The sequence below is a fragment of the Vulpes vulpes genome, chromosome 15 (assembly GCF_048418805.1).
Source record: "Vulpes vulpes isolate BD-2025 chromosome 15, VulVul3, whole genome shotgun sequence".
NCBI lineage: Eukaryota > Metazoa > Chordata > Mammalia > Carnivora > Canidae > Vulpes > Vulpes vulpes.
The window spans coordinates 71,538,905-71,566,613 of record NC_132794.1 but is presented as its reverse complement, the minus strand read 5'-3'; the positions used below and the strand labels follow the sequence as shown (position 1 = coordinate 71,566,613).

The following is a 27,709-nucleotide window of genomic DNA, read 5'->3' as shown; positions in this document are numbered from 1 at the left end:
CATTATCAAACGGTTATCTTTGGTTAGTAGTTTCCAAAATGTTCTTTTTAAGGTAGAAATTTTCTAAATTCAGTATAAAATAAAAATCCAAGGTCTTTCTATTCTATCCAAAATTCAACTTGCTTTTTAGAATATCTGAAGTGATATTTTCCCACCTTTGAAATCTGAAAGGGGAAACACCATAATAATCTTTTGTTAGTCTAAAAAAGCAAGAACATTTAGAAGAACAAAAATAGAAATATTTTGGGTAGGAAGAAAAAAGTAATGGGTTTTCAAGGATTCTCATCTAATTGCTCCCATAGACATTCAAAGTGTTGGTCCAACTGACTACTTGGCTTGGAAATTAAATTTCCCTCATCATTCTATGCAGGCATCAGAGCCCTGCAGGTGATTCTGTTTAGACAAGGACTGTGATTTGCTGCTCTTCACAATCCCTCTGTGACATGAGGCAGCCCCGTTTCACAGCTGAGGTCACAGAGAGGTTCAAGTGACATGCTTGAAGTCACACAAAAGTCAGGAGGGGGTCAGGAAAAGATCAAATGCACTTCTAACTCTTAACCTTTCATTTCACCCTTTTATATATATATAATATATATATATATATAAAGCTAAGAACTACTCTGGGTGAGAGCAATGGTCCATACAAAAAACACAATGGTTTCTTTTGTATGTGAGCTGAACTTGCTTTCAAGATGCTGCTTCAAAAGATGAATGAATGAACTAGAGAATAAATGAAAGAACCAAATTTATTTATTCAGTCATTCAACAAATTATGTGTTGAACATCTAGTTATTATATGCAGTCCTCTGTCTAGGCCCAAATGCAAGGTTCTGGATGATTCAATGAGTAAGACAAGAAAATAAATAAGATCTGTTCTCTATTTACAAAGAGATTTCAAAGTAAGGGGAGAAATGCAGAAGTATATTAATAGCAAAATACAAGGCAGTATGTGACAACATCCATAAGAAACACATACAGAGAATTCTAGAGAGGTTCAAAGGAGAAAGTGAGTGAGTGATAGATAGACCATATGTGACAGGATTTATCTATGTAAGTTCAATAGAGGAGCAGGCTTTGGAGCTGACCCTTGAAGGGTGTTAAGAATTTTGATAGGTAGAGACATGGGTGAAGGCATTCTAATTAGATAAAAATATGTGAATCAAAGTGTTGAAGTGTGAAAGTACCTGGGTTCAGATAAAGCGAGGAGTTCAACTTAAAAGAAGCACAGCATTCAGACACATTAAGATAATGCTATAAAAAGTAGGCTGATAACATACTGTGCAAGATCTTGGGTTTCATCCCATATAGTTTTTAGTTTATTTGGGAATAATACGGAGCCTCTGAAGACTTTTGGGAGGGGAAGAGATGTGACCAGAACTATGCTTTAGGAAACCAAATTTAAGGACAATGAGTAGCAATAAAGTATACAGGCTAAGAGCATGAACTTGAGGCAAGACTTGCCTGACTTCAAGTCTTGGTTCTATTGCTTATTAGTTGTGGGACCTTCAGCAAGCTATTAATTAATTAATAATTAAATGAGGAAAGAGTAATAGACTGCTTATTAGCATTTATTAGCACTCATTTATTAGCACAGTATAAATGATTGATAAATGGTAGCTTCCATTTCTTAGAGAACACTTTAAATGTTTAATGTCTGATGAGAGAAAAAACAACATCTGATTATAGCGATGACAAGAAAGGAAGAGATCTAAAATAAAAAATACCAAACCCAAAAAAATTAACAGGCTCCCAGACATTGACAACAGTTAAAACAGGACAATGATTCTTGAGAGAGAGAAAAAAGTAAGAAGAGCCCTATGATTGCCTGCCTTACAGACTAGAGAGTATATAGGCCCCTGTATAGGGAGAGAAATCTAGGCAAAGCTCAGCCATCTCCCTACATTGAGGAGACAGAATGGGAGGGGTCTAAGGAAGCCAAGGCAGCTAGACCCAGACAGAAGACCAAAGAGAGAAGGCTCCAGGGATCTGCCAAGGGGCCCCTGGAGTCTTCAGTTGATTAATAACCAATAAGTACCTGGATGTCAGGAAACTGAGGGCAGAGAAAGAACCACCAGAAAGAACTGGAGGAAACAATCTCCAGAACTCACACTAGGTAGAAAGAGTTTGTGTTTCCACCAGCCAGGGTGGAAAACCTCATAACTGTCAGGGTGCTGGTAAAATACTCAGTAGACTGTTGCCTTAACTGAGTGGAGTAAATTAGTTCTTGACTAGCCACTGGGCTGGTCCCATCTAATAAAGCTTAAAAGCAAGTCTTGAAAGGATCAAACTGTCTCAAAGTCACTAAACAGCATCTCAGAACAAGCTCAAGAATATTTATAGGAATGCAAAAAACATGTAATGTCTATGATGCATGACTAGCATCCAATCAAAAATGACAAGATTTTTTCAAAATAAGAAAATATTGGGCACTTAGGTGGCTCAGTAGGTTAAGTGGCCAACTGGATTTTGATTCAGGTTGTAACCTCAGGGTCCTGGGATTGAGGCCTGCATTGGGCTCCACACTCAGTGGAGAGTCTACTTCAGCATTCTCTCTCTCCTTCTGCCCCTCCCCCACTTGCTCACTCTCTTTCCCTCTAAAATAAATAAAATGTTTTTAAAAAAATAAGAAAATACAACCCAAAATGAGGAGAAAAAGCAATCAGTCAAAACTGACCCCAAATGACACATGATGGAATAGACAAAACCATTAATTCAGTTAATTATATTTCACATATTCCATAATTACATTACATATATTCAAGAAGATAGAAGGAAAATGAGTATGTTAAGTAAAGACATTGAAGATGTAAAAAAGACCCACATAAACTTCTAGGGATATAAAGTACAGTGTCTGAAATGAAAAATACACTGGACAAGATTAATAGCAGATTAGACAATGCAGATGAAAACTTGAGTAACTGATAATAGAAACTATCCAGAAATGAAACATCAGAGAGAAAAAAAGACTAAAGCAAACAAGAGAGCATCATTCTGCTGTGGGACTTCAAGTAACCTAATACATATGCAATTTAAGGTTCAAAGTTGATGTGGGAAGAATAATGGCTAATATTTCCCCAAATTTGATGAAAGCTAAAAATCCACAGAGCTGAGAAGCTCAACAAATCCTAAGTATATGAATCAAGAAGAAAATTACATAAAATCTCATTATCATCAAATTGCATAAGACTAGAGATAAAGAAAAAAATCCTAAAAGCAGCCAGAAAAGAAGTCAGTTCTAACATACAAAAGAATCAGGATTTAAAAAGACAGTAAGCTTTTCATTGGAAAGAATGCAAACCAGAAGACTGTAAAACAAAATCTTTCAAATGTTGAAAGAAAAGAGCAATCAACCTAGAATTCTCTATCTGGTGAAAACATCTTCCAAAAATGAAAGTCAAATATACATTTTTCAGACATGTAAAAGCTAAAAGAATGCATTACCAGAAGACTCATGCACTATACGAAATGTAAAAGAAGAAAAGTCCTTTAGACAAAAGAAAAGTGATATAAGAATAAAGTTTGAATCTACACAATTGAATAAAGAGCACTGGAGTTGGTAAAAACAAGAGTTAAATATAAAATAAATCTTTTCTTACTGTTGAAATGTCTTTAAAAGACAAGTAACTATCTAAATAAAAAATAGTAATGATGTATTTTAGGGTTTATAACATATGAAAAAGTAAAATGTATAATAGCAAACTAGTTGAGGATGGGGGAAATGAAAGTATACTTGGGATTACAAAGTTACATACTAGGGATCATACCAGTTACAAAGTTCTCATACTAGGGATCCCTGGGTGGCTCAGCAGTTTAGCACCTATCTTCCGCCCAGGGTGCAATCCTAAAGTCCTGGGATGGAGTCCCATATCGGGCTCCCTGCATGGAGCCTGCTTCTCTCTCTGCCTGTGTCTCTGCCTCTCTTTCTGTGTCTCTCATGAATAAATAAAATCAGTCTTAAAAAAAAAAAACCAAAGTTCTCATACTATAGATAGTGGTATAATATTACTTGAAGGTAGACTATGATAAATTAAAGATATATACTATAAACTCTAAAGCAACCACTCCAGAAAAAGGACATACAGATAGAATAGAAAATAAACAGCAAGATGACAGAACTGAATCCAAACACAGCAATAACCACATGAAATGTTAATGGTCTAAATGCCCCAATTAAAAAGCAGAAATTATTAGAATGGATTAAAGTATAAGACCCAATTATATGCAGGCTACAAGAAATTTATCTCAAATAAAAAGACACAACAGGTTAAAAGTAACAGGTTATCTCATGCTAAAACTAGCCAAAATAAGCTACACTACCTATCTTAATATTAGACAATGTAGATTTCAGAGCAAAGAATATTAACATAGCTTAAGAAAGGTCACTTTGTAATGAAACAATAAAGGTGCCAATTCATCAAGAAGACATAACAATCCTAAATACATCTAATAGATCTTCAAAAAAGATAAAGTAAAAAAAATGATAGGATTACAAGGAAAAAAACAGACAAATCCACAACTATTGCTGGAGATTTCAACACTCATCTTTCTTTCAATAGTTGACAGAATGAGCAGATTAAAAACAGTAACTATACAGAAATTTTGAATACTGGCAGCCAACTTGATCTGACATTTATACAACACCCTATACAACAGACTATCCATTTTTTTCCTGTACATAGGAAACACCAAGGTAATTCATGTTCTGGGCCATAAAATAAATCTCAATACATTTAAAATAATTCCAATTATACAAAGTATGTTCTCTACCCACAACAGACTTAAAATTTGAAATCAATAATGGAAAGATTGGGAAAATCTCCAAATATATGGAAACTAACACATTGCTCAGATTTAATTAAAAAAAAAACAAAACAAAAACAAAACCCGGGACACCTGAGTGGCTCAGCGGTTAAGCGTCTGCCTTCTGCTCAGGGTGTGATCTCAGAGTCCCAGGATCGAGTCCCATATCGGGGTCCCTGCATGGAGCCTGCTTCTTCCTCTGCCTGTGTCTCTCTGCCTCTCTCTCTCTCTGGGTCTTTCATGAATAAATAAATAAAATATTTTAAAATAAATAAATAAATAAATAAATAAATTTAAAAACCTGCCTGTTTTAAAGAAATGACACATTTCTTTCTCTCAGAGTATGACTATTAAATAAGTTACATGATTTTTGCCTTGGCTGCCAAGAAGCTCAGAGCTAAATAAGAGGTTTATTTTTATTTTTTTAAGATTTATTAATTCATTTTAGAGAAAGAAAGAGAAAGCATGAGTAGGAAGGGCAAGGGGAGAGGGAGAAAGAATCTCAAGCAGACTCTGGGCAGAGCTCAGGGCCTGACATGGGGTTGGATCTCAAGACTTGGAGATCACAAACTGAGCTAAAACCAAGAGTTAGGTGCTTAACCAACTGAGCCACCAAGGCGCCCCTAAATATATCTACTCTGAAATTACTCATTCATTCAACTCAGATGAAGTTTAAACACAACAATCTTACCTGAACTCTTAAATCATTCGTTCAACTTACTTTAAGCATCTAGTATGTTTCATAAATTTTATAGAATCTAGGGATATAAAGTGACAGCAATATAGTCCTCACTCTGAAGCTCAGTTTTATGGTCAGGTCTAGTAGAAAATATATTTGCAAACACCTGTTTTCATTTATTCAAAAATCTCAACTTTAACAGCTCTTTCTAAAATGTGTCCTTTCTGGGGACACCTGAGTGGCTCAGCAGTTGAGTGTCTGCCTTCAGCTCAAGGCGTGATCCTGGAGTACCAAGATCAAATCCCACATCAGGTTCCCTGCACGGAGCCTGCTCCTCTCTCTGCCTGTGTCTCTGCCTCTCTCATGAATAAATAAATAAAATATTTTTTAAAAAATGTGTCCTTTCTCTAAAATTGCTTTTAATCCTTTCCAGAAACAGCTGTTAGCACCCTGCCATACCCAACTAAATAATCATGCACAATAATTTTAATAGTAGCCTAGGTTAAACATGATTCAAAGTGTATGAAATTATGAAAAATTATAATGCACTTGCAAGGCCAAATAGTTACTTTTTAGATGATTTATAGGAATGCTCCCTTCTCTTGGAGTGAACAACTTAAAGTTGACTGTCTTTAAATGTATCATCAGCAATAATCTAAGAGTTATGATATCTAAAGGAACATATAATTCAATAGCAGTGTTTGAGTAGGTGAAAGTACCCTCTGGGAGAGGAGGGAGCTGAATATCACAATAGGACCATAGCTTTCATCACCTACCCTCCAAAATTTAAATCATTTCATCTCTCTTTCATGATACCAGTGACTCAAGCTATCAGGGGAAGAGAAAGTAGTGAGCATCATGAATTTCATAAAATTTATCCAGCACTTACCTTTACAGCTAATATTTTCCCACTCGGGACATGATATGCTCTATGGGAAGAAAAAAAATAACAAAATCACTTGGGATACTAAACAACCTACAGAATGGTTAAGGACATAAACGTGAATCTGAACATATCTGCAGTAATGGGATATGTGATACTTTAAAAGAACACTAATAACATTAGTAGCTTATATTTTTATTAACCTTAATGGTTTAGACAGTGATTCATTATACATTACCTTAAAATAACCCCCTGAGGTAATGCTGGTATTATTATCCTCCTTTTATAGACAGAGAGCTCTGAAGCACAGAGAAGCTAAGCAGTTTTCTCAATTGTACAAAGTCAGTAAGTGGCAGAACTAGACCTCAAACCCAGGTCTTCTGCCTCCAGACCTTCACAATCTTCTGTAAGTCTTCTGCTAAGCATTGTAGAGTCATATGAAGTAGGAGGTTTTCCTTTTGTTTACTTCAATTATAGAAACAGATAAACTATATCCCTACATTTCATCAAAATAATCTCAAAACACGAGGAATTAGCTATGGCTTAAGATATAAATTCATATAAGAAATCACAGACTTATCAGGCTCAAGTATTTGGTTCATCTTTTCCTAAAGCTGGCATCTCTCAATTTTAAAAAAGCTTTGGAAAAGAGGCAAGCTCAAATGATCAGATAGAGTGAAATAACTACAGTTTAAATCAAGGCATAGAAATGCATTCATTTATGAAAAAGAATAAGAGAGTAGGTTTGCAGAAATAAGATATCATTACTTCTCATTAAGACCTTCGTGTTTAAAAACATATGGCCTTGCACAACATGTTCTGAAAGGACTGTACATTCTGACCATTATCCAGGGACAATCTGATATAAAAATGTCTAAACAAACCACACAATATAAACAAGCACTGTTATTGCAATATATATTTACCAGGCTCCCAATAATGACTTGGCAATGATTTAGTAGTAAAAACTGCCATTTCTTAAAATAAAAACAATATATATTCTACTATTATCAAAATGAAAACATCAGTTTCTGCTGTATGGGTAGAAATATGTGGATGAGGGATCCCTGAGTGGTTCAGCGGGTTTAGCACCTGCCTTCGGCCCAGGGCATGATCCTGGAGACCAGGGATCGAGTCCCACATTGGGCTCCCTGCATGGAGCCTGCGTCTCCCTCTGCCTGTGTCTCTGCCTCTCTTGCTTTCTCTCTCTGTGTCTCTCGTGAATAAATAAATAAATAAATAAAATCTTAAAAAAAAAATATCTGGATGGTTGCTCTGACAAATTTTTTCGCAACTTTCTTTAGGTACTATTTTTTTTTTAAAGATTTAATGTATTCATTCATGAGAGACACAGAGAGAGAGAGGCAGAGACACAGGCAGAGGGAGAAGCAGGCTCCATGCAAGGAGCCCGACGTGGGACTCCATCCTGGGTCTCCAGGACCAGGCCCTGGGCTGAAGGCGGTGCTAAACCACTGAGCCACCTGGGCTGCCCTGACAAGTGTTTTTTAAGTGACTGACTTATAGAAATGGTTTAGTTACTAAGAATACACATTTGTAGCTTTTCACATATAAAATGTTACAAATTCAGGTAAGATTAGAAAAAAGTATATATGAATATAGGTATGTATATATCTATATATTAGTGTTACAAGAAATTTGTTCTGCCTTTCCTATTTGAGTGGACAAAGGTCAAGCCAACTATGGAAGGTAAACTTAGCCTTTGACAATCAATTGTAAAGAAATTCAATTATATCACATTTAAGGAAAAGCAAGATTATAAAAATTAAGTGGTAATTGTTCACCCTACTGAAGAGTTTTTTTTTTTTTTTTTTAAGATTTTATTTATTTATGAGAAACACAGAGAGAGGCAGAGACATAGACAGAGGGAGAAGCAGACTCCTTGCAGGGAGCGTTCCTGGAACTGATGTGGGACTCGATCCTGGAACTCTGGGATCACTCTGAGCCCAAGGCAGCCACTCAACCGCTGAGCCACCCAGGCGAGCCTGAAGAGTTTTTTTAATCTATAAGGTGTCTAAAGACTTTCTCTAAATATCAACCTCCAAGTATATATAAATACTATTACACTTATAAAACAAATTATTTAAAAAACATTTTATGTTTTAGATAAAGTGGTATACATGTTATAAGTGGAACCCCTGTAGTATACAGGTTTTAGAACAAATTACTATTTAATTTACTATGTATGTTAATATCAAACTTTTACAATGTGAAACTACATTAAAGGTAATGATTCAATTCATTATATATCTGAACTCATATAATATACTGGTATATAAAGACTAACACTATTTTTCTCACTGTCTGACAGAGAAGTTGTTAGATTAAGCTAATTTGAAATGTGATTTGAAGGAAGTTAATAACCTTATTCTATGTAAATATAGTTAACATGTAAGATTTAATGATATATTATTTCCCCCCCTTACCATAGTTCTTCCAATTTCAACTTTAAAAATGCTGTATATTAGAATTTCTAACCAAGGACTGAAATATGAAGATAAAACAGTTGAATGCTTACACAAGGCTTCAAAATTTGCAAAGAGAACAATGGTGTTACTTTGGACAACAAGCAATCCCTGGACGTTTGAGACCAACAGCAATGATAAGGAGATGACTAGAAGATAGTCTAATGTGTATACCATACTGGATAGTTTGGCAACTTAATAAGCTTGTCAAGAAAGCTGATGTCTTTTCCAAAAGAAAGGTCTCCTATTTCCAAGTGAATTAAAAGGGCGAGGCTTGATGATTTAATTATGACGCACGTTAGTTCATCCGTGGAAGTTTGGGTTGGATTTCGAGCAAGAGAGATGCCGTGAGGTTTGGTTTACAGTGCAATGACAGTACCAGTTTAACATTTAATCACCAAGAGAAGTGAATGACAAAGGCAAGGCCAGGCAGGAGTCGAATGTGTCTCTTAACTTTGCAAATGGCATTCTACCTAGAGAAAAGGAATTTGTTTACTTTCAACAGATACTGCATCTCAATTGTCTTGACCTTCCCCAACACATTAACTATAAAGTGATTAATGAAGTTTGAATGGAGGCTCTGGTTACACCAAAAGACAACTATACACCTCTCCATTGTTTTAATTAACAGCTAACACTTCAAATTAGTTTACTGTTGCCACAGTAATTACCTGTTCCAGTGAGTGCATGAGGGAAGCATTTTTATGTGATATTTTTAGTGCTGAGTCTTTGAGTCCACTTTCTTTGTCACCAGCACAGATCTTCTGGGAATGGTCCTAGCCCTTAAAGTTGAGCCCACAACATAAACACTTTAGGATGGCATGAACTAAGCAACCTGGCCTAAGGTATTTGACTATTTAAAATAGCAAGGAGAGGGCAGCCCAGGTGGCTCAGCGGTTTGGCGTCGCCTTCGGCCCAGGTTGTGATCCTGGAGACTGGGGATCGAGTCCCGTATCGGGCACCCTGCACGGAGCCTGCTTCTCCCTCTGCCTGTGTCTCTGCCTCCGTCTCTGTCTCTCATTAATAAATAAAATCTTTTAAAAAATAAAAATAAATAATAAAATAGCAAGGAGAGGAGTAAAAGATGGGGAACACTTACTGTCCATATTTTCTTACTTTTGTTTTCATTTGGAACAATAGGTTTTAGATGACTGGAGAAAAAGTTGGTATCAACCTTCAATTTTCATACAGAATCAGGTAATTTATTGAGCTCATAGGTAATACAGAGAATTGTCTAATCTAATCTTTTCTTTTTGGATTGGAAACACCCAAAAGCCATATTTAAAAAACTTGTCCAGGGGTAGCCCAGGTGGCTCAGCGGTTTAGTGCCACCTTGGGTCCAGGGCCTGATCCTGGAGACCTGGGATCGAGTCCCACGTCAGGCTCCTTGCATGGAGCCTGCTTCTCCCTCTGCCTGTGTCTCTGCCTCTCTCTCTCTCTATCTCTGTGTCTCTCATGAATAGGCAAATAAAATCTTTTTTTAAAAAAAGAAAATTTTAAAAAAACAAAAAAATAAAAAATAAATAAAAAGTAAAATAAAAAACTTGTCCAAACTTACAGTCAATGACAAGGCCAAGACTGGAACTGGGGCACAATATATATATTTTAGGACCTTAAAGAAATATATGGTGATGTTTAAGTTTTCTTAACTGCATTTCAGGACAGGGAAATTTGTAATTCAAAACTTACAAAGGTGCTACCTATTTCCATCAGTCTAAGGACCATCACATCTGAATCTTCCCAGGCAAAGAAGTATTCTGTGAGCACCACTCGTCTATCATGGGAGGCAGAAAAGCAAAAGGTGTTTTAAGTTTTTATTTAAATTCCAGTTAGTTAACATATAATGTAATATTAGTTTCAAACGTACAATATAGTGATTCAACACTTCCATACAATACCTGGTGCTCATCACAAGTGCATTCCTTAATCCCCATCACCTATTTCACCCATCCCCTTACCCACTTATCCTCTGGTAACAATCAGTTTGTTCTTGAAAATTAAGTCTGTTTTTTGGTTTGCCTTTTTCCCCCTCCCTTTGCTCATTTCTTTCATTTCTTAAATTACACATATGGGTGAAATAATAGGGTATTTGTCTTTCTCTAATTGACTTATTTTCTTAGCATTGTACTCTCCAGTTCCATTCATGTTGTTGCAAATGGCAAGATTTCACTTTTCATTATGGCTAAGTAATATTCCATTATATATATTACTACATCTTCTTATGCGTTCACCCATCGATAAGACAGTTGGGCTGTTTCCATAACTGACTATTGTAAATATTAATGCTGCTATAAACATCAGATGCATGTATTTGAATTTTTATTTTTGCATTCTTTGGGTAGGTACCTAGTAGTGGTGATTGCTAGAACACAGGGAAGTTTTGTTTTTAACTTTTCAAGAAACCTCTATACTGTCTCTCACAGTGGCTACACCAGTTTGCATTCCCACCAATAGTGCAAGAGAGCTCCTTTTTCTCTACATCCTTGCCAAAACTTGTTTCTTGTGTTGATTTTAGCCATTCTGACAGGTGTGAGGTGATAACCTCATTGTGGTTTTGATTTGCATTTCCATGATGGTGAGTGCCCTTGAACATCTTTTCACGTGTCTCTTGGCCATCGGGATGTCTTCTTTGGAAAAATGTCCATTCATGTCTTCTGCCCATTTTTAAATTGGATTATTTGTTTTTTGGATGTTGAGTTGTATAAGTTCTTTATATATTTTGGATACTAACCCTTTATCAGATATGATGTCATTTGCAAATATCTTCTCCCATTCCACAAGTTGCCTTTTAGTTTTGATTGTTTTCTTCACTTTGCGAGAGCTTTTAATTTTGATGTAGTCCCAATAGTTTATTTTCATTTTTGTTTCCCTTGCCACAGGAGACATATCTAGAGAAATGTCACTTGCCCAATGTCAGAGAAATTACTGCCTGCACTCTCTTCAAGAATTTTAGATCTTTAATCCATTTTGAGCTTATTTTTGTGTATGGTCAAAGAGAATGGTCCAGTTTTATTCTTCTGCATGTTCCAGCTCTGCCACTTCTTAATGTGAAGCTGAACTGTTAGAAAACCTCACTGTGTCTCAAGTCTAGAAAGGGTGTATGGTCCTTATACTATAGAGTTGTGAGGATTCGGTGAGGTAATGGAGGTAAGGTACTGAGAACAGAGTCTGGCACACAGTAGGCATGCATTAAATGTCAGGGTCCTGGGAAGTTTTCAGGGTAGCTATGTGTTTTACAAATAAAATCTGTTAGGGGAGCCTGGGTGGCTCAGTTGGTTAAGCATCAGCCTTCAGCTCAATCATGATCACAGGACCCTGGGAATGAGCCCCGAGTCAGGCTCCCTGCTCAGTGAGGAGTGTGCTTCTCCCTTTGCCCCTCCCCCTGCTCGGGCTCACACTCTCTCAAATAAATAAATAAAATCTTTTAAAAAAGTAAAACCTGTTAAAACTGAGTTATTTTTATGCGTTAAGAGTTAAGCTGTGTGCTCTATAAATGAAGGCTACTAAAGCTTTAATAATGAAGACTGGCAAAAGGCTGCACTGTATCATTTTCATCGCATTAAGAAAAGCAAGTTATATTGCATGTTGAACCAACTTGTTAAAGACAAAGAATTAGACATCTGAAATGCTATGGCTATACCAACATTCAAGGTCGAGATTTCACATTTAGCTCTTGCCCACTACCAAAACTTATTTATACATACAGACAGGTATGGTAAGTGCCACTTTTGGTGTTCATCTCAGCAGAAAAACCACATGACAATCACTGTTGCTAAATGAGAAGCCTAATTTTCATTCTCCTTGGGTTTATAGGAAAGCTATTACTAATTATTATTAATATAAGCTACCTTTAAAAAATCTACATATTTTCTTTCAATATAAACCCTAGATTATAAAATAAAATTTGAGGCCTCTCCAAGTCTTTGGACCTTAGTATCTCTGTTATAACAGCTAGCACACTGCAGAAAAATTGTTTACATTTATCTCCCATACTGGGCAGGAAACACTACCATGTCTTAATCATCTTTGTATTCTTTACACTTTGTACAAGACCTAGCATGGTAGGTGCTCCGTTACTTAAATAAATGTTCAACAAATGAATAGAAAGAAAATCTATCACTTGGATAGAAGTTTACAAAGAAATTCTACATGCATTTAATTGATTCCATAATCTTATGAGCAGAAATTTTTTCCTTAGCTCCGAGATATCATTTAACATATAACACAAGTAGAAGTATCATCCTCACTTTATGGGTAGGTTTCCAACTGCTGAATCAAAAGTCCTTATAAGGTTTCCATGAATCTGGTCCTTGATTACTCACTGATCTCTGCCTCTGCCAATTTCCCCTATCCACAGTACTCACTCTGTTCCTCCAAACATCCCTGCCTCAGACCCTTTGCATCTACTCCTCAGGCCTGGAACACTCTTCCTTCCAATATCCACTTGGTTTGCTCTATCACTTCCTTCAGGCCAAAGTTACTTCTTTGACTAAAACAGCTCATTTTCTCTTGCTTTATTCTTCACAGAATTCATCAACACCTAACCCAATTAATTAATAATATTTTTTGTCTGCTATCACTTGAAAGCAAGTGCGATGAAAAAAAGCACTTTTATTTTGTTATTTACTACTATACTTCCAGTACCTAAAATGTGCTGGCACATTTTATAAATATTTGTTGAATGAACGGATACATTCCCTTAATTGGTATATTTTTGTTTTTTATTTTTCTTTAGGCAGTGTAAGGTTTTACCAGGAAACTGTCCATTTTCTGCTTTCAATTTTATCATAAAGTTATTCATTGTATACTCTTATTTTAAAAATCTGCTCTGTCTAGAATTATGTCTTCTTTTTTCGCCTAAATTTTGTTATTTGTGTCTTCTTTCTGTTGTATTTGGTCATTTTTTCCAAGGAACCAGCTGTTGGTTTTCTTGAGTTGTTTCTTGAATTTTGATTTATTTTTTCTTTAATACTTTTTCCTTCCATTTTCAAAATATATTTTCTTGAGTTAGACGTTAAGCCTATTATTTTCCAGTTATTCTTCTCTAATGTTTACATTAAAAAACTATCCTTTAGGTTATGACTTTGTATCACATGAATACCCTAGGTTTTCTTCAGTTGTAAATGTTTTTATTCCATTATAATGTATTATACAACTATAGGTTATTCAGACATGTGCATTTTAATTTCCAAATGTCTGAAGGTTAACTTATTAATTTCCTTTTTCAACTTAAAAAAAAATTTTTTTTGGGATCCCTGGGTGGCGCAGCGGTTTGGCGCCTGCCTTTGGCCCAGGGCGCGATCCTGGAGACCCGGGATCGAATCCCACATCAGGCTCCCGGTGCATGGAGCCTGCTTCTCTCTCCGCCTGTGTCTCTGCCTCTCTCTCTCTCTCTGTGACTATCATAAATAAATAAAAAATTTTAAAAAAAATTTAAAAAACAATTTTTTTTTAATTTTTATTTATTTATGATAGTCACACACAGAGAGAGAGGCAGAGACACAGGTAGAGGGAGAAGCAGGCCCCATGCACCGGGAGCCCGACGTGGGATTCGATCCCGGGTCTCTAGGATCGCACTCTGGGCCAAAGGCAGGTGCTAAACCGCTGCGCCACCCAGGAATCCCTAAAAATTATTTTTTCTTAAAGGAAAACTTTTTTTATATATATTTTATTTATTTATTCATGAGAAACACAGAGAGAGAGGCAGAGACACAGGCAGAGGGAGAAACAGGCTTCCTGCAGAGAGCCTGATGTGGGACTCAATCCCAGGACCCAGGGATCACAACCTGAGCCAAAGGCAGACTCTCAACCACTCACTGATCCACCCGGGTGTCCCTTAATTTGTTTTTTAACCTACATGGGGTGTGAACTCACAACCCTGAAATTAAAAGTCACATGCTCAACTGACTGAGGCAGCCAGGTGCCCCTTATTAATGATTTTTAAACCACTGTAGTCAAGAAAGAGACCTGTACATTTCAAACTTTATTGAGACTTGTTTTGTGCCCTGGTATGGCTTTTAAAAATCAAGTTTTTTTTTTTTTTACCTGAAAATATCGCATGTTCTCATTTGATTAAGACTTCCATATATGACCATGTAACCAGCCTGTTAATTGTGTTAAAATCTTCTATATGCTTACTAATTTTGGTCTGATTAATCTATTGATTACCAAGAGGCATTCTCCCATTATTACTGTGAATTTATCAAATTTTCCTTGTAATTCTGACAATTTTTCACTTATGTATCTTAAGGTTATGTTATTAGTTACATATAAGTTTAGGGCTGTTTCACAATCATGGTCTTTTTCTTCTATCATCATATAGTAGTCCTTTGCATTCTTAATAATACTTTTTATTTAGTAGGCTAGACACCCAGCATGGAGTCCAATGCAAAGTCCCAACTCACGACTCAGATCAATACTTGACTTGAGATCAAGAGTCAAATGCTTAACTGACTGAGTCACCCAGGTGCCCCCCAATAATACTTTTTGCCTTAAACTATTTTTTCTCTTATATTAATATAACTACAGCTTTCATTTTATAAGTTTTTACTGGTATCTTTTCCCCATCCTTTTCCTTTCAACCTTTCTCTGTCTTTATATTTTAGGAATGTATTCTAAAATAGTCTAAAATAGCATATAACTTTATTTCTAAAAGTTCAATCTAAACAATCTATTGTCAACATATTTATTTTAATTACTGATGTTTATTGTCTGTTTATATTAACTGTAATTACTGATATATTTGCATCTATTCCTACCACTGATTCATCTACCTTACACCTCTCTCTTTACTATATCAGATTATTATCCTTTTATTCCTTCTCTTTGTTTTGAAGTTATACATCTATTTTTGGCCTTTTAGTTGTTATCCATTCAACTTTTAATAATCATAATTGATTTAACAAAATATTAATTTAACATTAGTATTCTCTCAAACAATATAAAAATCTTAGAATGGGGTGCCTGGGTGGCTCAGTGGTTAAGTGTCTGCCTTTAGCTCAGGTCATGATCCTGGGGTCCTGGGACTGAGTCCTGTGTCAGGTTCCCTACTCAGTGGGGAATCTGCTTCTCCCTCTCTCTCTGACCCTCCCCCTATACTGCTCATGCTCTTGCTTTCTCTCTCTCTCTCAAATAAATAAATTTTAAAAATATTTTTTTATAAAAGATATTTCTAAAAAAAAATCTTAGAATATTTTAATTCCAATCAGCCTTTCTCACCCTATTTTGTCTAGTCTTCAGTTTGACTCAATTTTGACATCCCTGAATTAATCATGACTATGGTTGTTTTATATAGTCAGGTGTATCTAAATAGTCACCGCTCCTTCTTTCATTTTTATTCCTTCCTGGATGCAGTTGGATTCAGTTTCTTTCTACCCAAAGTACTTCTCTCAGTAATAAACTAATCCTCTCTCCTCCCCTATTTATCTCTCTCTCTCTCTCTCTCTCTCTGCCAATATACACACACACACATTTGCATTCATTTCTGAAGATGTATTTATTTTCCCTCACTCTTGATCGATAGTTTAACCAAGACAAATATTTTGTCTTAGTCTTTTAAAGATACTGTTTTGTTTTCTTTCAGCTTTTATTACTGTTATTGAAATTCTGCTGCACCCAATTTGCTGGCCAATACAAAGCCACTGAAGGCTTTTGGATAGAAGAGTGATATGATTAGAATTTAATTTTAAAATCCTTACTCTGGTTGCAGATTACCACAAAAAAGGAAACCAGAGAGAGGAAGGAGCACTTAAAAAGCTGTTATAGGGGGAATCCCTGGGTGGCGCAGCGGTTTGGCGCCTGCCTTTGGCCCAGGGCGCGATCCTGGAGACCCGGGATCGAATCCCACGTCAGGCTCCCGGTGCATGGAGCCTGCTTCTCCCTCTGTCTGTGTCTCTGCCTCTCTCTCTCTCTGTGACTATCATAAATAAATAAATAAAAAATTAAAAAAAAAAGCTGTTATAGTAATCTATGCAAGAAGTGGTAAAATGAACCCAGGCAGTAATTGTGAATATGGAGAGAGGGAAAAAGATACAAAAGCCTTTGGCCAGAGAGAATTTATAAAAAATGAGGATGAGCAAAATAAGCCTAAATTTCAAGCTATTAGAATTATAGTATTTATTCACAGAAATAGAAGAACTTTACCTAGTTAACCTTACACTATGCAATCTGGTACTTTTTAGCTCCATGAAAGCCAACAGGACTTGTGGGTAAATCTAGTGGATTGTCTGGGAGAAAAAGAAGAATCAAGAATGATTGCAAAGTTTCTGTCATGAGCAACTTATAGAACAGTTTCCATTTACCATTTACCAAGACTGGAAAAACTGTAGAGGGCGCAGCTTTCAGAGGAAATCAAGAATCCAATTTTAAGTAATTTTAAATCCCTAAAAGACATCCAACTGGTACCTAGATAGAAGTTTGAAGCTTGGGACAGAGGAGTGGATAAGATAAGAGATACACTTTCGGGTTTTACCAACATATAGACAATATGTAAAGTCATGGAACTACAAAAACTCTTAGGAATTTAATTAATTAGGGATGAGGTCTGAGGACTGAATGTGAGGCACTCCAAATTCAGAAGTCAAAAAGGTGAGAAAAAAACAATTAAGGAGATGAAACAGTACAGACAGTAAGCCAGCAATAGGACCCAGAGAATGGTGTCCTAAAGGCCCTGAATGTTGGTGTTACCTCCCACACTGCCAAGTGCAATTCCTTGCCAGAGTAGGTATTCAAAAAGCTACATGACTGATTTCAAAGCAATACGTGGGACAAATGAATTAATTCTATTATGTGCTCCTTGGAATTTTAAAGATGAGTCTAATACAATATAAACAAGGCTAAAATGGTGGACTCAACTTCATCTAAATCCTAATGAGAATATGTTAAAAGATACATCAGTCCAGTGAATACATTGAATTTCTGTAAGAATCTTTAAAAGTGTGTAATGAAAAATTTCAAAACAAAATGTTAAAAACCCCTATATTCACACAGCACATAAGGAAGAAACAACCTGTGTTCACATTCCAACATCTGGACTCTCACACAAATTTATGTCATGCATAAGATCAACCGCATCTGTATTTTACAATGTTTACTGAAATTATTTATGCTTAGAATTTCAAGTTCTAGGAGAACCAAAAAAAATATAAATCGTCCCAGCTGACTCCTGTTCACAAAATAAATAACCTAGAGCTGATCATACATTTTCTGATAAAGCTTGTATAATCTCATACAATTAAAGCAGGCATCTAATTTCTATGGCACTATTCCACAGATTAATTTCTATACATGCTCTAATCAAATTATCTTAAATTGTGAAGAGAAAAAAATTATAATAGGGAATATCTGTGCTTCTCTACCAATTGTGAGGTAGGATATAATTTAAGAATGGAGGGGCTGGGCAGCCCGGTGGCTCAGCAGTTTAGCGTCGCCTTCAGCCCAGGGCGTGATCCTGGAGACCTGGGATCAAGTCCCATGTCAGGCTTCCTGCATGGAGCCTGCTTCTCCCTCTGCCTGTGTCTCTGTCTCTGTCTCTCTCTCTCTTCTCTGTGTTTTTCATGAATAAATAAAATCTTTAAAAAAAAAAAAAAAGAATGGAGGGGCTGACCTAAGGTCTGATTGTAAATATTTCAAAGTTCAGTAAAACTGATAATATATGTAATAAATGCCAATTTGTCAGCAAAATGGTCATCAAAATGAGTAGGAAAAGATCTTTCCTTCCCCCGCCCCCCCCTTGGAACAAGGATCCCAGGAGTAACTGCATATATGGTAACTTTTAATCACAATGTCAAAACAAGAACTGTACCTCCACTGTCCTGTGAAGGAGAGAGGCACTCCTGTCATACACCATGTGGAATAAATGCCATTGACTTCAATGCTACTTCTCACATAACATACTTTAGAGAAGGTTAGTGAAAAGAGGAACATGATTACTGTGAATTATTTATAGAGTGCTATCAATTGTTGAGAAATTCTCTAAATGGATGGGAAATCTAAGAAAACTAAAATGGTGAAACCAATAGTTAAGATCTGGCTTAAGAAGTAACCAGTAATCAAAAAGGGATGGTCTTAGTTCAGGTAAGCAAGAAAGAACATGATGTTTATCTGTGTTGTTCCCTGGATCTCCTAGAGGATAGGTAAAAGGCAAGAAAGTAAATAAAGGCCATTTTAAATAAATAAAAGTTACAAATGCATTTGCTATTATTCACTTGCCTCAGATATAGTTAATGGCTTTTCTAAATGATAAAATCAGGCTCTTTTTCAGGTAAAGATTTCAGGTTGTGGGATATACTGGGTAGTCTGCTTCTCTGTTCTTTGAATGCCATAGAGATTTCCAGGACATCCATCAGAGACAGAGCAGAATAAAGGAAACAAGGTGAAAGAGAAACCTCTCTCTGATCTCAGTCATTACGACAAAAAGTATGATTGGGAGGAGACAAACGACTGTCTAAAATGAGATTTTTTTTTATTAGTTATCCATTTTAATTATCTATGCAACTCTTAATTCTCACTAGCATAGAAAGTTAGAGTTGGCCACATTCAGATTTAATTACTGAATCTATATCTTTATTTAAAAAATTGGTATCTGTTAAAGCTGATATCATACCTCTAATATCTTATCTGATGTGTGATTACCAGTTTCCATACTTACAGATGCTGTTTCCTTGCTTGTCATGTCATATTTTATTTATTGATCAAAAAAAGGAACTCTGGGGATCCCTGGGTGGCGCAGCGGTTTGGCGCCTGCCTTTGGCCCAGGGTGTGATCCTGGAGACCCGGGATCGAGTCCCATGTCGGGCTCCCAGTGCATGGAGCCTGCTTCTCCCTCTGCCTGTGTCTCTGCCTCTCTCTCTCTCTCTCTCTCTCTCTCTCTGTGTGACTATCATAAATAAATTTAAAAAATTTAAAAAAAAAGAAACTCTGATTTTATGTAAATTTAGAGTAACAAATGGAAGTCTTTTTCTAACTCAGAAGTTTTTCCATCTCAAACTCTTTATAGCCAGGGGCACCCAGGTGGCTTAGTTGGTTAAGTGTCTGACTCTTGATTTTTGGCTCAGATCATGATCTCAGTGTGGGGCTCTGTGCTGGGCATGGAGCCTGCTTAGGATTCTCTCTCTCTCCCTCACACTGTGCCCCTCCCCCGCTCATACTCACTCTCTTCCTCTCCCTCTAAAAAATTAAAAATAGGGTATCTGTGTAGCTCAGCAGTTGAGTGTCTGCCTTTGGCTCAGGTCGTGATCCCAGATTCCTGGGATCAAGTCCCACATCAGGCTCCCCGGAGGGAGTCTGCTTCTCCCATTGCCTATGTCTCTGCCTCTGTGTGTCTCTCATGAATAAATAAATAAAATTAAAAAATTAAATAAATAAATAAATAGATAAAATAAGGAACCTGAGCATTGACTGTACTACATTATGCTAAAAGATGATAAGGCTGAATGATTCTGCAGCCAATACCTAACATGTGAGACACATTTCTTTGCCTTCATAAAAGTTAAGTACATAAATGCATGTGAGTATGTACATAAATCCAAAATTAAGAATTTTTTGTTACCTTGTGAGATTAAGTTTTAATACCCTTGGATATCATCTTTTAATTCAATGACACATTTTCAGTAAACACATGTGAATTAGCTGTATTTCAGAGTTAATGAAAATTTTGTTTTATTGCTTGAGCTTTCAGAGATCTGTTCTTGTGCTAGACTTCTTTGGGGGTGGATTTTACCAATATGTCACATACTAAAATAGCCATCCACGGGAAAAAAAAATCAAATAGTTTCAGGGAAATCAACACTGACAGTTGTGCCTTCCATAATAGATAAACACATTAGCCAGGCTCTAGCTGTTAAAGTAGGAAATCCAAAGTAAACAGCAGTTGTAAAAAGAAGCTTTTATGTAAACTGTACTAGTTCAAATAGCAATCTATGCCAACCTTCCTTCTGCCTAAAATTCCATTATAAATGCCTGACTACCGATTTTAAAATAATCTGTGGTTAAGCAACAGAACCCCTCCCCACCCAGATTATTTAAGTATCAAATCAAACATGTCATTGCGTTATAGATGTTAACAACTCTCTCAAGATGCTGATTATCCATAGGGTGTACTGGTTGCTAACCTAGGATATGGGGAACTTGGCAGGGTTGGAAAGAGTTCTAGTCAGAGAAAAGCTACTGGGACCCTACATCTGATCCTTTCTCATTCTTTCTAATTACTCTGGTTATATACCCTTTTCTGCTCCCCACCTGCCTCACTTAATGTTGTCACCACTGCCTTCATATTTCTTCTATAAGTTGATGCAGCCTGGTTCAAGCCTTTAGCACTCCCCACATCAACTAGAGTAATGTCTTTTCATATATGTCCTAAATACCTTGGAGATCAAGGAAGCTACAGTCACAGTGATCTCTTGATCAAAGGTTTGGAAAGAATGGGATGGGCAAAACAGAGAGGCAAGAAATATAAAGCTGAATGACGGCAATGAAAGAAATACAGGACTGAGGCAAATACAAGACGTGGGGAAAAATAGGATCACCTCGAGGATTAAGGACCTGGGACACTTCTCCCCTGAAATGACTTAATTACAATATAGTATCTGCTCACAGTTTCTTAGTGAAGAGCTAACAATAAATCACTTTCTAAAATCAGACACAAGAATGGCTATTTCAGAAAGCCTCCATAAACTAGTAATTAATATTCTATTGTGCTTCATAGTTTATCTTTTTTATAGAGAGAAGCTATTTGATTTGCACAAAAATTTCTTGTTCTTATTATCCTTACTTTATAGATAAGGAAACCAAAGCTTGATGGGGTTAAGAACTGCTTCAAGATTCTGATAAGCATTAGAGGATTCAAGTCCTTGGAAGCCAAATCCAACACCATGCCCCAATAAGCCTGAGCGAACACAAATGTGTTGCTTCTAGATCCTCTAACTCAAGTTGTCTTCAAAGTTCTCTGGATATGGTCAGTGTTGATTTTTAAAAAGCAATAGGAAAAATCGATTGAATGACTCACTTTTCAGAGCTGCATTAACTTTTTCAGGCCACTGGGGTACTATTTACTAAATTACCTCTCCTAGAACACTAAATAGTACCCTAGTGGGTCAAAGAGTAAATGCACCTCTGAAAAGTGAGCCATTTATTCCCTTCTTCCCTGTAGTACAAGATGTAATATGTCCCCTATGACAGAAATATTAACCCATTTCCATTAAAAACTCAAGAAATTGTTCCACACTAGAGAAAATGAGTATGAGGACTCTTCCCAAAGCAAAAAATCTTTCTTCTATAACCCTGTCCACAATATTGTTGAAAAGTCAACATGTACTTATATAATACTTGTTTTTTATTCACTGGAGATTGATTGATCAAGACCTCAAAACAAAATAAAATGATGGTTTTCAGCAGAGAGATGCACAGGATATCATGATGGCTAGTTTTATCCTGTACTAGAGTATTTTTTTAAAAAATCATCTCAAGTGGTCATCTTATGAAGTAAGATCTACATCACCAACAGCTGTTCTTTAACATATCTCATTACATTACAGGTTATCCCTTTGCCAGAAAAACAAAAAATTCCTTGGCTAACAAGTAAGTATATTATTACTTGTAATCTCTATAAAGGCCAAAGCCTCTGGATATATTTTTTAGTTGCCTTAGGAATAGCTATTGAGTGATTTCACACTTGTGAGGTACCTCAACAAAACAAGACTTTAGGTTTTCAGCACTGTTAGTCCCTTACTCTTCTGGAAGATAGCTATGCAATGAAAACAAGACAACTTTAATTTAAGAATCATCCAGCTTCTAATTAAACTGCCATAGGCAGCTGGTTGGATAAGTTTTAATCAGTTTCAATCACCTATTGATTGGTATACTGAAGCCTAAAAAATTAAAAGTAAAAGATGATTGGGGAATTGTCCCATCTCAGAACAACAGTAGAGGCCTCTGTAAATAACTCCTCTTTTAACCATCAGCTAAATGAACACTTCAATACTGCAGTACAAAGTCTTCTGCAAAATTACTTTAACTAACAAGCAGAAATTTATCAGCTTCAGCCAAAATCAATGCTGAAATCAATTTGAACACTGGTTGTGTCTAAAGGGGCTCATTGGCAATTTAGGGAAATTACACCATGTAAATGCCTGTGCTTTAATTGAACAGTTTCATCAACTAGGCTGTGATTGCTGTCCATTCATTTATTTACTTTCACTGCAGCTACCATTCTGCAAAGGAATGGCTTTTGTCAGGCTGGAGAGAGGCACTTTATCTTCATTTTGTGCACTTTTGTGCATAACAGACTTCATGAAACAGGCATATCATGACTAGGGTCAAAACAAACCTGAAGGGACTTGTCCTTTCACATAAAAACTGAACACTCAAACTACCATCATACCTTCTACCATTTGGGGACTGTCATCTTTAAACCCAATAACAAGAAGGAATTTGAGTGACTTCTCTGCACATGGCACTGTGCCTCTGTATTGAGGAGCTATGTTTTGGACAAAAGAAGGAAAAGCATTTGGATTCTAAATTCAGTTCAACCACATTCTTTCTGAAGAATCTTTAGTGACTTCCAAAATTATAAAAACTATATTGGATCATTCTCTTCATACATGAAGCAACATTGTGTTTTATAAAGTCCCTTGAGACTAGTCAAGAGAAAGTCTCCTTAAATCCATTCAGGAGACAAAGGCTTAAATATGTCACATAGACTTTTAAAGATTAAGGAGGGGAGAAATGGAGAGGAGTCTGTGTGGGAGGAGAAAAATGAACTTCCTTGTAAAAACCAGCAGCCAAAAACATGAAAAAGGTCCCCAAAATGACTTAAAGGCATACACAAATGCACTCATAAAATCATGGACAAGGAAAAAACCCAGATATAACTTCTGGAGAATCATATGCTGAAATGACTCGAGTTTAGAAAGCATTAATGTTTTTGACATTAGATTAATTAAGATTGGGGATCCCTGGGTGGCGCAGCGGTTTGGCGCCTGCCTTTGGCCCAGGGCGCGATCCTGGAGACCCGGGATCGAATCCCACGTCGGGCTCCCGGTGCATGGAGCCTGCTTCTCCCTCTGCCTGTGTCTTTGCCTCTCTCTCTCTCTCTCTCTCTGTGTGACTATCATAAATAAATAAAAATTTAAAAAAAAAAAGATTAATTAAGATTACAGGCTCTAGGGAAGGAAAGAAGATAGCTGTTCGGTCACATGGGTCATCTGTAAGGTACATATGCCTGATGCAAAAGTAAAAAGTACAACTGTAATATATTTGCCAGAACATACCTGCAGAAATTCTTAGACTTGCACGTACTTAGTTCCTCATAGAACCAAGTGGAATTATTCACCAGGAAGGGCACCAGGAAGGGACTATTAACAATGAAGTATGAGTTTTGGTGGTGGTTCTATCCCTGTCTTGTTTTGAATACTCAGGGAAATCTATTAATCTTGGTGTTTCGGTCTTTTCACGGGGTCAAATGAGGACAGTGATACCTATTCTACTGAGCTATATCTCAGTGCTGCTGGAGGCCAACCCTGGGTGTGTGATGGTGGCCCAGTTTGGAAGTCTGAGCACCTCCTGTGGGTATAATGGAGGCCGGCAGGATCTTGAAACCTACTGGGGCTGCCAGGGATGCAGGGAAACTTCTCATTTGCCCTTTTAGTCAGCTACCCCAGCTGTTGTACTCTGCCAGACTCACTAGGAATTGCCTTCAAAAAAAGTTAAAAGGAAGAAGAAATAAATGGTGTGCAGAACCTTAACTTAGTACATGTGTTTGTGGTAAAAATGCATTCTGTAATTTAATTCCATGTATGCTTTTCCCTGCCACTCCAAAGTTTCACTGGCTATCCATCTTGTTGCTGAGACAATATAAAAATATATTTTATTCATAGTTTTTAGATAACGTTTCTGAAAATTTAATTACAGTTTAATTAGTTTTATGTTTATTGACTAAGTATATTGTTACATTTTGCTGCTATAGTTAGCAGTTGTAATAGAATCAGAATGTTTGAGAACCTTATACAATATGTATTTTCCAAATACACTAAGCTTGTTAAAATGCTATATATTGATTGTGCCCTAAAGCAAGTTCGAATTTTGTCTTAACATTTTGCACTTCATTATTTGAATTCACCAAACAAAAACCATGAACTCTGCTTTTAGCAATAATACTGAACATTCTTTTTCTTTCTTTCACAATATTGACAAGGAAAAGTATAGAAGTTTTAGGGTTAAGAGGATAACATAATACAAAGTCACACCTAAAAAGCAAATTAGTGTTTAAAGACACTTTATGCTTAATTCCCACAACCTAAGTACCTATTGCTATTTCCCCTCTAATTTGGTCATCTGCTCCTCCAATTTAACGTTAGTGCACAAATCAGAACCAAAACATATTTCACTCTGGTAAGGTGGCAATTTAACAGAAACACAGTCTCTTATATCTAAGTAACTAACAACAGAACAACAGAGAAAAAAAAAAAACTGGCAGAAAGTTATACACACTAAATGTCTTTTGGACTTTCCAGTGAATTATTTTCCCATAAAAGCAATTTAGGTAAATACCCTAGATGCTATGGTGTACAAATATTTGCTTGTGCTATATGCCAACCAAGACACTACGTTTTGCTAACACATTGGATATTGTAAAATACCAAAAAAAAAAAAATTTAATGTGTCTCATAAATCAAGAAATGCACCACCTCCACTAGCATAACCATACAGTTAATCTAGGGATTCAATTATTAAACTCTGAGTTTTTGATAAGGAAAGAGACCCAAAGGATAGAATAACAAGCTATGCTGCAATAGCTCCGTCAGCCAAGAAATGATCGTTTTAACAGCTCCTAAAGAGCCTCTAAAATTAACTAGAGATGGTACAGCACTGACTTTCAGAATTATTTATATCTTATATCCAAAACTAATTTGAATTAAAAATTAAGAAAGTCAGAAAGTGAATGGCAAATAGAAAACTCCTGGCTTGGGGTGCCTCAGTGGCTCAGTTGGTTGAATGTCCAACTCTTAGTTTTGGCTCAGGTCATGATCTTGGAGTCATGAGCTCAAGAAGGAGCCAGGCTTTGTACTCAGTGCAGAGTCTACTTGTTCCTCTCCCCTCTCCTCTGCCCCTCCCCTGCGATGTGCATGTGTGTGTGTGGGGGGGGGGGGGGGAGTGTGTTTCTGAAAGCTAGTCTCTAATAAATAAATAAACAAACAAACAAATAAAGAAAATCAAAAGAAAGAAAGAAAGAAAGAAAGAAAGAAAGAAAGAAAGAAAGAAAGAAAGAAAGAAAGAAAACCCTTGGTTTGACTTCTAGTCTTCTAAAAATTGTGTATTTGTAAGGTGCATGACTCGATGTTTTGATAACTCAGTTTTAGTCTTGATTTGACCTTGTGCATGCCCCTTAAACCCTCCAAGCTTTATCTACCTTACTGGTAGAAAGGGGGTAACCTTCATAGGAAGGATTCAGCAAGGTCTGACAGATCTAGTGAGGTCAGGCCTCTGCCCATCTCTCTGTTCTCCCCTGAGCTCACTCTACTACAGCCACAGTGGCCTGGACAAAACATGTTGGTGCCCACCTTCGGGCTTTTGCCAGAGTGCTTCCTTCTGCCTGGGAGGTCCTTCTCCCAGATTTTCCTACAACTGACTCCTTGTTGTCCTTTAGGTCTGAGCTTAAATATCAGCTCTTCAGAGAAGCCCTGCTGAGCTATGATTTTACATTCTTTACAGCATATGCAAGGTCTGACACCATCTTACTTCAGTATTCCTTGATTACAGTCTGTGTGCCCCACAAATGTGAGGTCCAAGAGCACAGTGGATTTGTCTCTCTTATTCACTGCTAGACTGTAAGTGCTTAGAGCAGTCCTTGGCAAAGAGTGGACAGTAAGTACAATTTCCCCTAAAACACCCTGGGGGTTAGGGCCTCTGACCACTGGGTAGTCAAAAATCCACATATAATTTTTGACTTTCTGAAAACTTAACTACTAATAGCCCACCACTGACCAGAAGCCTCACTGATAACATGAAGTCAATTAACACATATTCTGTATGTCACATGTATTTATAGTATATTCTTACAATACAGGAAGCTAGAGAAAAAAAATGTTATTGAGAAAATCCTAAAAGAGGGCAGCCCAGATGGCTCAGCAGTTTAGTGCCGCCTTCAGCCCAGGGCCTGATCCTGGAGACCCAGGATTGAGTCCCATGTCAGGCTCCCCCCATGGAGCCTGCTTCTCTCTCTTCCTGTGTCTCTGCCTCTTTGCCTCTCTGTCTCTGTGTGTCTCTCATGAATAAATAAATAAAATCTTAAAAAAGAAAAAGAAAGAAAGAAAGAAAGAAAGAAGAAAGAAAGAAAGAAAGAAAGAAAGAAAGAAAGAAAGAAAGAAAGAAAATCATAAGGAAAATACATTTACAGTGCTGTACTATATTTACTGAAAAAAAAATCCACATGTAGGTGGATCCATGCAATTCAAACCTGTGTTGTTCAAGTGTCAACTGTATTTGTTTAATGAATAAATGAACAGATAATAAGATCAACTTTTAAAGAATAAAACCAAGTACCACGTGATATAATACTTTTACAGCAGGTGAATGCTGAATTAATTCTGGCCTTAGGAGTGATCTCTGTAATCACATCATGTCCAGGTCTAAGTGCGAATTCTTTTCTCAGTGGTTCTTTTATTTTTTAATAATTTTTTAAATTTTTATTTATTTATGATAGTCACACAGGGAGAGAGAGACAGGCAGAGGGAGAAGCAGGCTCCATGCACCGGGAGCCCGACGTGGGACTCGATCCCGGGTCTCCGGGATCGCACCCTGGGCCAAAGGCAGGCGCCAAACCGCTGCGCCACCCAGGGTTCCCATCTCAGTGGTTCTAACACCAGTCAT

The 27,709-nt window shown here is 36.8% G+C and overlaps 1 protein-coding gene across 24 annotated transcripts in view; it reads right to left on the bottom strand.

Annotated features, from left to right (window-relative positions):
* Positions 1 to 27,709, bottom strand: part of MAP2K5 (mitogen-activated protein kinase kinase 5) — a 259,266-nt gene that overhangs the window by 165,620 nt on the left and 65,937 nt on the right. For all 24 annotated transcript variants that reach the window (XM_072738900.1, XM_072738899.1, XM_072738891.1 and 21 more), the window contains one exon: positions 6,369 to 6,408. In XM_072738900.1, coding sequence (XP_072595001.1) covers positions 6,369 to 6,408 — 40 coding nt within the window. The remainder of the gene's footprint in view (positions 1 to 6,368; positions 6,409 to 27,709) is intronic.